This window comes from Podarcis vaucheri (genome assembly GCF_965113315.1).
Source record: "Podarcis vaucheri genome assembly, chromosome: 7".
Taxonomy (NCBI): Eukaryota; Metazoa; Chordata; class Lepidosauria; order Squamata; family Lacertidae; genus Podarcis; species Podarcis vaucheri.
In genome coordinates, this window is record NC_138765.1 from 65,914,177 (window position 1) to 65,926,379 (window position 12,203).

General features: G+C 51.3%; 2 protein-coding genes across 6 annotated transcripts in view; one reads left to right on the forward strand and one right to left on the reverse strand.

The window, feature by feature from the left end:
* Positions 1–7,858, forward strand: part of LOC309536661 (RNA-binding Raly-like protein) — a 33,011-nt gene extending 25,153 nt beyond the window's left edge. For 3 of the 5 annotated variants that reach the window (XM_082230838.1, XM_082230834.1, XM_082230836.1), the window contains 5 exons: positions 4,100–4,150; positions 4,324–4,472; positions 5,450–5,563; positions 6,410–6,564; positions 7,476–7,858. In XM_082230838.1, coding sequence (XP_082086964.1) covers positions 4,100–4,150; positions 4,324–4,472; positions 5,450–5,563; positions 6,410–6,564; positions 7,476–7,514 — 508 coding nt within the window. In that variant the 3' untranslated portion in view covers positions 7,515–7,858. The remainder of the gene's footprint in view (positions 1–4,099; positions 4,151–4,323; positions 4,473–5,449; positions 5,564–6,409; positions 6,565–7,475) is intronic. The other 2 variants (XM_082230835.1, XM_082230837.1) reach the window with 1 other exon arrangement.
* Positions 7,859–11,055: 3,197 nt separating this feature from the next.
* On the reverse strand, positions 11,056–12,101 carry EXOSC6 (exosome component 6). Its single transcript, XM_082230839.1, has one exon. It carries the CDS (start codon positions 12,034–12,036, stop codon positions 11,203–11,205), a length of 834 nt encoding a protein of 277 aa, XP_082086965.1. The 5' UTR covers positions 12,037–12,101; the 3' UTR covers positions 11,056–11,202.
* Positions 12,102–12,203: the final 102 nt, after the last annotated feature.

Genomic DNA, 12,203 nt, shown 5'->3' on the forward strand with positions numbered 1-12,203 from the left:
CCTTGTGGCTGCCAATGTGCCGTCTCACCGTGCCTTTAAAAGGAGGGGTGTTGCTATTGCCGGCGGGTGTGAGCCATTCTTCAGTCCTTCTGAAACCCTATAGCTCCCTTTGTCCTGCAGCCCAGAGGAATAGGCCCGGGAGCTGAGCACCCTCCCTGGTTTGCAGGCCTTCTCCTCCTCCACCATTTGGCCCCTGCCTGGGTTTGGCACTGGCTGAGTTCCAGGATCTGTCCCATTGCATACAAAGAGCCTGTGAAAGAGGAGAGGAGCAACCACAGGAAAGCAATAGGTTTTATTATGGCCTGACCCTTCGCAGGCCTTCATCAGGCATCCTTCATCACTCAGGTTCTTGCCCACCAGAGCTCATCCGAAGTGTCTCTTGTGTATGATACACACTTTCCTGCCCTTTCTTCGACGCTCTTCAAGAAACCTGGTCTGCTGGAGCCAGAGGAAGAAGGGCTTTGATGCAGAAAGAAACCCCCGTGCCATAAGCCAGGGTCTGTGTATTCTCCCTAAAGATAACGACACACCCATTCTGGGCATTCTGTGGCCTGTGCGAAATTAGGTGTGCAAATGTGCTGGTTTATTTTGTGGAAAGTTCTTACGATTCTGCTAGTTATGGGGAAGGGACGACCAGCTTCCCCTTCTACTGGTGGCAGTCCTGCTGGTTCTGCTCTGGAATTTTTTTGGGGTTCCTTGTAAAACAATAAAAAAAAAATTAATCTGCAAAACATGGGTCAAGTAACAGCAAGCAGAGGACAGCAGTGTTTGAGACTTGCAGGGCTGGCTATATAATAAGATGACCACCAAGGCACCCCAGGAGAACTTCTCCCCATTCCCTGCCCCATTCTTCAAGTGAGAAGCGCCAGAAGAAAATAATGGTGGCCGCAACTGGCTGTTGACATTCCCCTAGGCATTTTTTTTTTTTTTTTAGACCTCTGTATGTGCAGAATCAAAGGATAGAAAGAGTCCTTTTGCCACACCGGTCATGTAGCTGCAGAATTCTTTAATTTTTTTATTATTATTTATTATTTATACCCCACCCATCTGTGCAGTTTCCAGCGAATATAAAAACATAACAAAACATCACACATTAAAAGCTTCCCGATACAGGGCTGCCTTCAGATGTCTTTTAAAAGTTGTGTAGTTCTTTATCTCCTTGACATCTGAAGGGAGGGCATTCCACAGGGAGGGCGCCACTGCCAAGAAGGCCCTCTGTCTGGTTCCCTGTAACTTCGCTTCTTGCAGTGAGGGGGAATGATGGCTGTCCTATTCACCTTATGTGGTTGGGCCAAAGGGTGGAGGGGGGGCTTCACCCCACCCATGCCATCTTCCAGAGCCAGTTTGGCCAATGCCAGAGCCCTTCCTTTAGGAGATGGACAAGCCATCACCCTGGGACATGGTTGCTGCTGTGGCAGGGAGATTTCCCGAGTGGACTGGCAGAGAAAAGCTGCACAAAACAATCTCCTGGCATCGAGGCAGCCACAACAGCGATTGACGGTGCAGATGCACAGCGAGGGAGAGGCTTCCGAGAGGAAGCGGAGCTGAATTTTTTTTCAATTATTCTGCAAAACATTCCCGCTGATGTCTGGCAACTTGGCTCCCACGCACTCCCTTGTGGGATGGCAATCACTATCTAGCTCTGTAGATAGAATTTGACACACACACACACACACACACACCCCTGAATGCCAGAGGGAGTTGGAAATAAGGGGTTCTCACCCACACCCGCCCCCTTGATTCTGGACCCTCTTCCTGGATCAAATGAGCGGATTTGTGCAGGCTTTCCACTTGGACAAAGTCTCTTGCGTGGGAGAAGCTGGGCAGGAATGCTGGGCCAAGATGAGGGCAGGGAAATGGAAGATTCCCGCTCCGTCCGGGGGGGACGGGGACAGCCTAGCTGGTTTCCCGGGAAACGAAGCCACAGCCGTACACCGTTCAGGACTCGTGTGCCTTTTAATAGTCGCGTCGGGAAGAGGGAATGTTGGCAGGTGCAGCTTGCCATGCAGTGCAGAGAAAAGCCACACACACACACACCCCGTTAAAAAAATGTCATGCACGAGATGAAAGGGCCCAGAGCCCCACGCTTTGAGGTGGGCCAAATCAGCCCATAGGGGCTTTGCCGCAGCATTCCTGTTCTTTCGCTTGCTCATGTGGCATGAGATTTATTACAGGCGCATCAGCGCCTTCCTTCAGGGGAGGCGTTCCTGCTGACAGCCTTCCCCCCTCCGCCCCTTTCCATTTGGACCTGAAGGGTAGGCAGCTGGCACACAGAAACCACCATCCGTGAAATGTAAAATCAAGACTCTCTGATGGAAGATCAGCAGGGGGTGGAGGGTGGGGGGTCCGGGCTGATTCTTCCACTCCGGATAGAGTGCGTTTCTCCCTGAAAGAAGCCTTGACCCAATCTCACTCCCCACACTTTGGCCAAAGGGCAGGCCGGGTGTTGTCAAACTACAACTCCCATCAGCGGTCAGGGGGTTTGGGAGCTGGGGCCGCCTTGTTATGGGTCCTGGAGGATGTTCTTGCCCCTTCCAGTGTTTCCTCCCCATAGGCCAGCAGAGCTCATAGCCAAAAGGAAGGTGCTGGGTGCTTAAGGTTGCCCTACCTTCAACTCTCCACTTCCATTTTAAAAAGAAAAGGAAACTCCCCTGGTTCTTTTACTTGTGGGATCAGAAGAAAAATCCTGAAGGCTGGATTCTACTGGGATAAAAGGAGTAAACCAGCCCCTACCTTCCAGTGACCACAAATGCTCTGGGAAAAAGGGATAAGTGGCAGGCACTCACTTTCAAGTGGCATAAATATACGTTTTAATATAGAATATAATTACGTAACATTTGACATATTGCAATAACTGTTTAGGATCTGGTTGTTTTGCATTCATTTCCCTGCCCCCACCCCTCCCTTCTGGCTACCTCCTCCAGTGCTCAAATTATTGGAGAAAAGGCAGAGTGGCTTAAAGAAATCTGCAAACTCAACCCCCTCTTCCACCCTGATCCCTCCAGTTTTAGCCAAATCATGGCTCCCGCAGTACTCTTCTGGAACAGTAGCTGAGGGAGCAGCCAAAAGGGACAGAATCGTAGGACTGTAGAGTTGGAAGGGACCCCCAAGGCTCATCTAGTCCAACCCCCCCATCATAACTGAAGTCAAGGGAGGGGGGTTGCTGGCACCTCTGCAACTAAAGCATTACTAACCTCTCTCCTCTTTAGTCTCAGGTGCACCAGGGCCAGTATAAACTGGGAAATGAATATGCACTTGAATGCCTAAAACCTGCACAGGGGAGCTTGCACCATGCATGATTTGGCATGCTAAATATGCTACTGCATATACACTCCTGTCATGCTGACTAGTTACAAAACCCAGATTTACTTCCCGTTTTGCAACCTTCCTTTATTCAAGCCGAAGCACCCGAGGAGTTGATAGGGCTGCCTCCTGTGGCAGGTCAACATTTGAGATGCGTGCGGCAACACAAGTCTTGTTTCCAGCAAAAATTGTCGCAAGGCGCCTTGCTGACGGCAGAAAGGCAGTGCAGAGATGGAGCGGCAGCGTGTTGCAGTGGTTAGAGTGGGGGTGAGGTGCCTGTGGCCTTTCAAACAGCACAGGAACACCCAACTCCCATCATTTTTAGCTATTGGCCTTGTTGGCTGGGACTGATAAGAGCTGGAGCCCAGGGATAATTGCCGCCCCCCCCCCCCAGCTTCCCATCTCTGGGCCAGGAGTGGAGGAAATAAAAGGCATAACACTAGGGGAAAATGTTTATAAAATCAGGGCATTTACAGATGATATGATTGTGATGATGGAAAATCCAATTAATAGTACAAAGAAACTTTTAGAGAAAATGGAAGAATTTGGAAAGTGGCAGGATTTAGATTAAATAAAGAAAAAACAAAAATGATGGTTAAGAATATGGATAATCAGAGCAAAAAGGATTTAGAAGAAGCAATCGGATTGCAAAGAGTGAAAAAAGCAAAATATTTGGGGATTTACTTAACAATGAAAAATACAAAGGCAGTTTTCCATGTGCCTGTCTCGTGGTGCAGCGGAGGATGTTGAGAAGCATGAAATGGCGCCGAATTACCTTTTCTTCTCTTGTCTGCAGCAGCACCTGCGACCTGGACTATGAGCTCTATAAAGAGGATTTACCCTACAGGTGCGTTTTGGGGCTTTGCTCTCCCTCCCTCATTGCCGGCCCATCAGCATAACGGGTGGGAGTGGGTTTCCCCCACCATATCCTTGGACCTCAGCAACCCCCCCCCCGCCCACATTTGAGCTGTGGTTTCAAGGGGATTCTGCAACTGACCCTCTTGCTCTCGTTTCCTGCAGGGTCTACGAGTACCAGAAGATTCCCCCGCTCATCAGTCACATCCCGGTCAAGGCCAGGAGAAGCCACTTGGGGGCCGGGGGCAAGGCCAGCTTAGGTCCCCACGCAGGGCTGAGGGGCAGCAGCGGCTCCACAGCAGGCCGAACAAAGTGTAAGCGCTTTGGGGCAGAGAGGGCCTAGTGTCCCAGGTGCCAGGGGCACTCTTTCAGCACTTAGCACCAACAGTGAACGAGCCTGTCAAAGAGTGTTTGCAGTCCAGGCTCTCTGAGGGATGGAAAAGCAGTCTGTTTGGATGTGACTAAAACCCCACACTGGCGAGCACCTGGGTGGCCTGTGGGCTAGGAAGAGGGTCTAAAAGGGAGCAAAGCTGAAGAGCAGGGAGTCTCATGGAAGGGTGTAAAGCAGGCAGTCAACTGGGAAACAGTAGTCAGGAAGATGGGGAACGAAAGGAATTTCATGTGTTGTTTTGCACTCAGCAGCCAGTCTTTGGGTACAGGTTCTATTGTTTTGTTTCCATTTATCTCGTCCTGATGTGTTTCTCGCAGAAACATTTTACTATATTGGCCTGAATATAATTTTTCCAAATTCCAATTTTCCAAATTCCAAATTCCGACCATGAAAAGTGTGGCTTAAATTCACGACCTTACAAAAATAGACTTTTACGAGGCAAGTGAGGCAAGATGGCGGGCACCACTACAGCGCGTAGCTCCTAGGACAGCTTATATTCGGGTATTGTCTTTTTTTCTCGCCTCCCCCCCCCCCCGAATTCTAAAGAAGAAGCTTATTTGTGGGTGTAGCTTATATTTGGGCCAATACGATACTTCGTTTGGGCTCTGAGTTCAAAAAACAGCAACATTTCATATGCACCTTTCTATCCATGCATGTGCCAAGGCCCTTTTGATTTGTAAATATGAGCTCCTTGCCCACCACAGCTCCCACGAGCTAAAGAGAGCAGCCAGCTGACTGCGGTTTTGATCCACACACTTGGACACAACTTGTAGCCTCCCCCCACACCCTCCCAGTGACAAAACCAGTGAACAGCTGGTGTGAAACCCTCCCTACCGGCGTAGGTTTCTGCGGGGTGCCAGTAACGTGGTTTGGGCCGCTCACGCTGTCTTTCCCTTCCAGTGCGAGCAGAGGAGCTGCACTCCATCAAGGGAGAGCTAAGTCAGATTAAAGCTCAGGTGGACAGCTTGCTGGAGAGCCTCGACCGGATGGACCAGCGACGGGAGCAGCCCACAGGTGAGGAGGCGTGTGAGAGTCAAGGAGCCGTGAGGATGAACAGCAGCATTTTGTTGCAGGTCTTAGGCACATGCACACAAAGCAGAGTTCAGGTTTTCTGATCAGAAAACTGACCAGAAATTCTAAATCCCAGCTTCCTTGTCTACAGCAGGTTTGTGGGCTGGAGCATCATTAGGATTCCTGCCTGTCTGTAAACTCATTGAGGTGCAGGACCTGGCCCAGTGGAGCAGGATGCACCTGCCTTGTGGCATCATCATCGTTAATAATAATAATAATAATAATAATAATAATAATAATATTTTTTATTATTTATACCCCACTCATCTGGCTGGGTTTCCCCAGCCACTCTAGGCGGCTCCCAACAGAATATTAAAATACAATAACCTACTAAACATTAAAAGCTTCCCTAAAGAGGGCTGCCTTCAGATGTCTTCTAAAAGTCTGGTAGTTGTTTTTCCCTTTGACATCTGGTGGGAGGGCGTTCCACAGGGCGGGTGCCACTACCGAGAAGGCCCTCTGCCTGGTTCCCTGTAACTTTGCTTCTTGCAGTTAGGGAACCGCCAGAAGGCCCTCGGCGCTGGGCCTCAGTGTCCGGGCAGAACAGTGGGGGTGGAGACGCTCCTTCAGGTATACTGGACCAAGGCCGTTTAGGGCTTTAAAGGTCAGCACCAACACTTTGAATTGTGCTCGGAGCATAGTAAACCTAGGCTCAGTGCCTAGGTGAGAGACTGCCTGGGAGCACTACAAGCGGCACCCGGCGCCAGGAAAAAGGTGGTGCGGAAAAGTGTGATGAATGGGTAAGGTGGTGTAATGTGGCCTGCTTGCCTGCTTTGTCTGATCCCTCAGGCTCCAAGGAGGTCAAGAAGAAAGCAGCCGCCAGCACAGAGGCCTCCTACTCAGCAGGAGAGACCACCCGGAGGAAGGAGAGCCCCGTGCAAGATGGCCGGGCTGCTCTGCCGGAGGTGGACAGTGCAGAGGAGAGCACAGACACCGAAGAGGCGGTGAGTGGCAGCGCCGATAGCGGAGTAGCAAGAAGGGGAGCAACAGTGAGGCTGCAGGTCTCTCCCTCCCTCTTCAGCGGAAATTTGGGAACGCAATGCGGGTTTTTTTGTGATACCATGCAGATACAGTACTGCATTTTATTGCTACAACATTGCAAGCCGCACCTGTCCAGAGCGTCAATGGTCAAGGTGATACCTTATGCAGAAAAAGCTACCAAGGTCTCTCAGGATTGTCTCTTGCAAGAGCCCTTTGAGCCTTCCCCCTCTGCCTTTTTGTGCAAAGCAAGGCTGAACCATTTCCTAAGCTTTTCTGTCTTGCCTGCATCTGCGCCATTAAGCAAGGGCTGTAGCTTTGCATCTCATTATGTGCCCCAAGACACCCACACCCACACACCTTGCAAGTTCTGGGGCGGGAGAGCTGCAAGGAGCTCTCTCAGGCTATTGGAAGCTCACTAACTCCACAAGTTGCACAAAGGTCAGGTCACGGCCATCATCAAATGTTGAATATTTGAATGGTTTTGGTTTGATCAATGTTGTGTTTGTCATGTGACTAGGAGGGACTGTGCCTATCACAGAGGCAAGAAGGCCAGAGGGACATGGGGAGGGGGAGACTTGCAGAGCAAACACCAGGGGCCCAAATTCTTCAGCGGGGTTTAGCAACCATTCCCGCTTTTCTCAGGGAACTCTGGGAATTGTAGCTCCCCGAGATGAATAGGTGGTGCCTCCTATTGACTCTCAGCACCCTTATCAAACTGCAGTTCCCAGGATTATTTGGTGGGGGGAGCTGTGCCTGTCTAAAGTGCTTTGACTCTGCTTTAAATATGCAGTGCAGATTGGGGCTGAGGATTCAACAGAGAAAATGCAGTTATGCCTCAGGGACGAGGCTGACAAAGCCTCTTCTTTCATTGCAGGCAAGGAATCACACGTTGGACCTGGAAGGCAGCCAGTAAGAGGACCTGGAGTGCCCCCAACCCCTTTGCCCGGCGTTTCCTTCCTGTGTTTTGTATTCCTTCCGATGCCTCTGGCCGGTGCTGCGTCCGGCGTCAGTTCCCTGCCGTCAGGGCTGGTGCAGAGGCCGAGAGGCCCACCACGGTCTCCCTCGCACCTTTTTCTGGCCTGGCAGAGAGAGACTCCTGTGGCGCGTTCGAGGGAGAAGCAGCTTGGTGTTCTTTGTTGTGAAAATTAAAATATGCCGATGTGGGAGACGAGTGGGCAAAGCAGGCAGTGCCAACTTCGCACTTGCCCAGCTCAGCATTAAACAAAAAATAAAGCAGTTGCCATCTCCTACTGATAATGATGTGTTGCTTGCTGTCCTGTCTTAGCTACAGATTTACCATGTGCCAGACCAGATTGATTGCTGCCTTTTATCATTTCTGAGCCTGACGTGTCTGCTCAGAAGTACATCCCATGAGCTTCAGTGGGGCTTCCTCCCAGGTATGTGGGCAAAGCAGTCCCCAGCCCCCAAGATGTTGCTGGACTGCAATTCCCATCATCCCCGACCATTGCTCACTTTGGCTTAGGGCTGAGGAGTGGCAGTCTGAAACATCCAGAGGCCACCAGGTTAGGAAAGGCTGCTCTAGACTCAGAAGAGAAGCCCTGTGGGATCAGACACAAAGCCCATCCAATCCAGGGATGGGAAATCTGTAGCGCCCCAGATGTTGTTCTCCCAGCTTCCATCAGCCTGGACCCACATGCCTTATGATCAGGGATGATGGGGAACTTCAGCCAAACATCTGGAGGGCCAAAGAATTCCCATTGCAGGTGTAATCCAGCATCCTGTTTGCCACAGCAGCTGGTTGGGTGCTTCTGGAAAGCCCAGGTGACAACCAAAGCCTTCTCCTGAGGAATTTCCCAGCAAGGACTGATGTTTAGAGGCATCTGTGTGCTGCCTTGGACCTTGGAGGTGGCATGCAGCCATTGTGCCTAGTCGTCACTGGTAGGCTTTTCCTCCATATAGGACTTAATCCCTTCTAAAGGTGTCTGTTTGTGGCTCCCAGCAGTGCTTCACTTTCTGTCAGTGTCATCAGCTGACCCTGATTTCTATTACTATGATGATGTGGGGAGGGGGAACAAATATTCTGCAAAACCATAAGTGTCCCTTGTGTAGATTACTAGCTGCTTCTTTATTGCACCACCGGACAACAAAGACAGGAGTAATTACTGCAAGTACATTTTGCAAATATTTTTGAACATGGATAGGCAAACTAAGGCCTGGGGGCTGGATGCGGCCCATTCGCCTTCTCAATCCGGCCCGTGAATCAGCGTGTTTTTACATGAGTTGAATGTGCCCTTTCATTTAAAATGCATCTTTGGGTTATTTGTGGGGCATGGGAATTCCTTTCCCCCCCAAAATATAGTCCGGCCCCCCACAAGGTCTGAGGGACAGTGGACCGGCCCCCTGCTGAAAAAGTTTGCTGACCCGTTTTTGAACTTGTAAAATCCACTGGTCTGAAACCTGGCAACTGGCTGGCCTTCTCAGTCTTCTATAATAGCACTGGGCATGTGCGTTGCCCGTGAGCTTTGTACAGGAGCTCCTCTGAGTGCAGACCATCTTCTTAAGAGATGGCAAGTCCCTAGAATGGTCTAGGAAACCCATCCACAAGATGCATGGTTTTATAATGTACTTAACCCAGTAACCATTTTTTCAGGACATTTTTGCTCCGGACCAGCAAAAGATATGCATGTAACCTTGCTTTAAACCTAAATATATTGGTGCTTATGTCAGTGCCAGGGTTTATTTCTGGCTATGCTAACCTGAACCCCAATCTAGTTGTGTGGGCACCTTTTGTGCTATTCTAGATTTTACAGAGTAGCTCATTTTCAATCTTCCTTTTCCCAGTTTACTCCATTCGTTGACACTCTAGTAAACGCTGGAGTCCATAAATACACACTTTGTTGTTGCTGTTTAGTCGTTTAGTCGTGTCCGACTCTTCGTGATGATTCCCTACTTTAGCATAAATACACACTACACTAGTAGAATTCAACTGGTGGCCTGGGACCCAATGCTGAGTTACGGTCTGATCTAAACCTGATCACAACAGCAGCATTCCCACCGTGCAAATACATGGCAAGAAAACAAGACATGGGCTCCCAAATATTGGTTTGGCTTGAAAGTGGTTCCTGAATTTGAAACTGTTGACAATGACTGCATCAACTCCACAGTGATAGTAAGAGGGAGAAGACATGAAAATCAAAAAGCCTTAAGTTATGCAAAATAGTGTATTTTAATTATAAAAAGAGACTTTATTACAAGTATCTAATAAACTTTTCTCCATCAAGAACAAGTTCTCAAGCCTTGCATATCACAAGATACTAGTAGGTCCTAGTAAATCAGACCAAGTATTAATGAGTCCATGACAGAAGCAGATTGTGCTGGAAGTGGCCACTGAATAGTCAACCTGCAACTAGCTGCCAGATTAGCTAATCGCTCTACATCCACCTTGACCCCATTACCAGTTACTGGCTCACTTCCATCACCTCTGCAGGAAGAAACCATTTCAGTCTTTAGGATGCCCATTTGAGGTTGACCTTTTAACAAGGGAGGTCACACACAATTTATTACACCACGGGTCTGCAAAAGGAGAGTTCACATAATGAAGTAGTCCGATACAGTGTTCTTTCTTTAGTCCCTCATATGTTGAGCTAAACTTCCCATCATCCCTATCCAGATTAACAGATGAGATGATGGGACTTGTAGTCCCAATAATATCTGAGGACCCAAAGTTGAAAAACACCAGAGTAATTTCAGTAGCAAACATTTAGCCAATACAAAAAAAGAAACTTGCCGTATTTCCTGAGAGAAAATGCTGATTTTTAATTTTTTGTTTTTGTTTTAAAGCAAGGAGTTTCAGGGAAGTGGGGAGAAATGCATAGAATGATGTCACCTTATTGACAATTGCCTCAATGCAAAGCACACTGATTTGGATGGAAACTCCTTTGACATGAGAGTAACTTTCCAAGAAAGCAGGTTAAGAAGCAGGATGTGTGGATTAACCCATTTTGTTCCTTGACATTTTCGAAGTGTAATATTTTTAAACTTTGGAATTTTGAAAGCAAACATAGCCGCCAACAACTGGACTAATGAACAAATGCAGATTCCTATCCCAAACTGATAATCTGAAAACTCAGACCATGGTAGAACTTTGGATTCAACCAGCAGCAAATAACCCTTTTTTGTTTTGCTTGAGCCTCAGACTGTGCGCACATGGACACACACATCATATATTTACAACATTTAAAGCAGATTTTTTTCCCTCCCAAATCCCAGGAACTGGGTGAAAACTACACAGAGCAATAATTCCCTGCACGTTTAATAAACTAGCTTTCGCGCCTAAAGGTGGTGCGGTAGATAGACTTTCGGAAGTGTCTCTCCGTCGAAGTATCATTCGCAAAGAGTGCGGAGATTGTCTCGTGTGGATGCGGCCTGCCCTCCAGGGGAAAGGGGGTCGGCTCGCCTTCCCTGGATCGCGACTGGGCCCACCGTGGTTGCGGTTCCTCGCCAAGGAGGAAGCCAGGCAACTTCACCTACGTCGGGTAAACCACGCTCAGATCCCGTATCCAAAACCACGATGCAGCCGAAACCCAAAGAGACATCGGAAGAGGAGTCCGGCGAGGCGCAGCCCGAGAAGTTCCCGGAGCTCAGGCGGTGGCGGCGGGAGGCTGGACTGTGTCTGTGTCGGTCGGCGTTTGGGTTCCCGGCGCGGGTCGGCGCTTGGCAGCGCGCAGGAGGCTCTGTCGGAGCAGCGGGTAGAGGCGCTGGCATCCGTCGAGGCCGAGGCGCACGGCTTGCGCCCAGCTGTCGGGGGGCCCTCCCTCGCCGCTGCCCAGCAGCCCGGCCACCTGGTTGAGCGAGGGCAGGAGCGCCACGGTGAGGCGGGCGTCGGCGGCGCGCTCCTCGGGCTCGCTGGGCTGCAGGCTCCACTCTCCGCCCGGCGCCCGGCACAGCGCGCACGCCGCCACCAGGTCGTAGAGCTCCACGCCGGCGTCGGCCAGGGCCAGCCCCGCGGCGCACAGCGCGGCCGCCAGCGCCGAGCCGCCGTCCTGCAGCAGCAGCGCGCTCACCTCCAGCTGCGCCCGCGGATAGCGCGCCAGGCGCACGGCCGGCTCCAGTGCCTCCTGCAGCGCCAGCGCCAGCTCGGGCTCCCGCTCGCTGGGGCGGATGCGCGCCCCGCGCCCCGAGAACGGCGCCCGCCGGAACTCGCACACCAACCGCCCGCGAGGCTCGCCCGGAGCCGCAGCGCCCGCCCCGCCGCCGGCTTCGCGAGGCCCGGCCACGGAGCACAGCACTTTGGTGCCGCCGTGGAGCTCCACGTAGGCCGAGCCCTTGGCCTGGCTCAGCAGCCCCGCGCGGGCGAAGAGCGGCTGCAGCGCCGACGGGTCCCGGGGCGGAACCTCCGGCGCCTCGACGGGCGCGAAGAGCAGCGGCGTCTGGGACTCCTCCGGCCCCGGCACCCGGCGGTGGTCCAGCGGCATGGCTTCTTCGGCTGCTGGCGCGCCGCGCTCCGGAAGGGGAAGAGGAAGCTGCTCGAGGGAGGGAGCAGCGGCTTCGTTTCCGAGGCGCACGGGCGGTTTAGCGCCGAAAGAGCGCCGTGGCTGAGAGGGGACCTGCAGCCCCCGCCTCGCAGACACCCGTCGAGGCA

Bases quoted from the DNA above. Each gene is read 5' to 3' on its own strand.
- EXOSC6 (XM_082230839.1), bottom strand. From the start codon at position 12,036: ATGCCGCTGGACCACCGCCGGGTGCCGGGGCCGGAGGAGTCCCAGACG.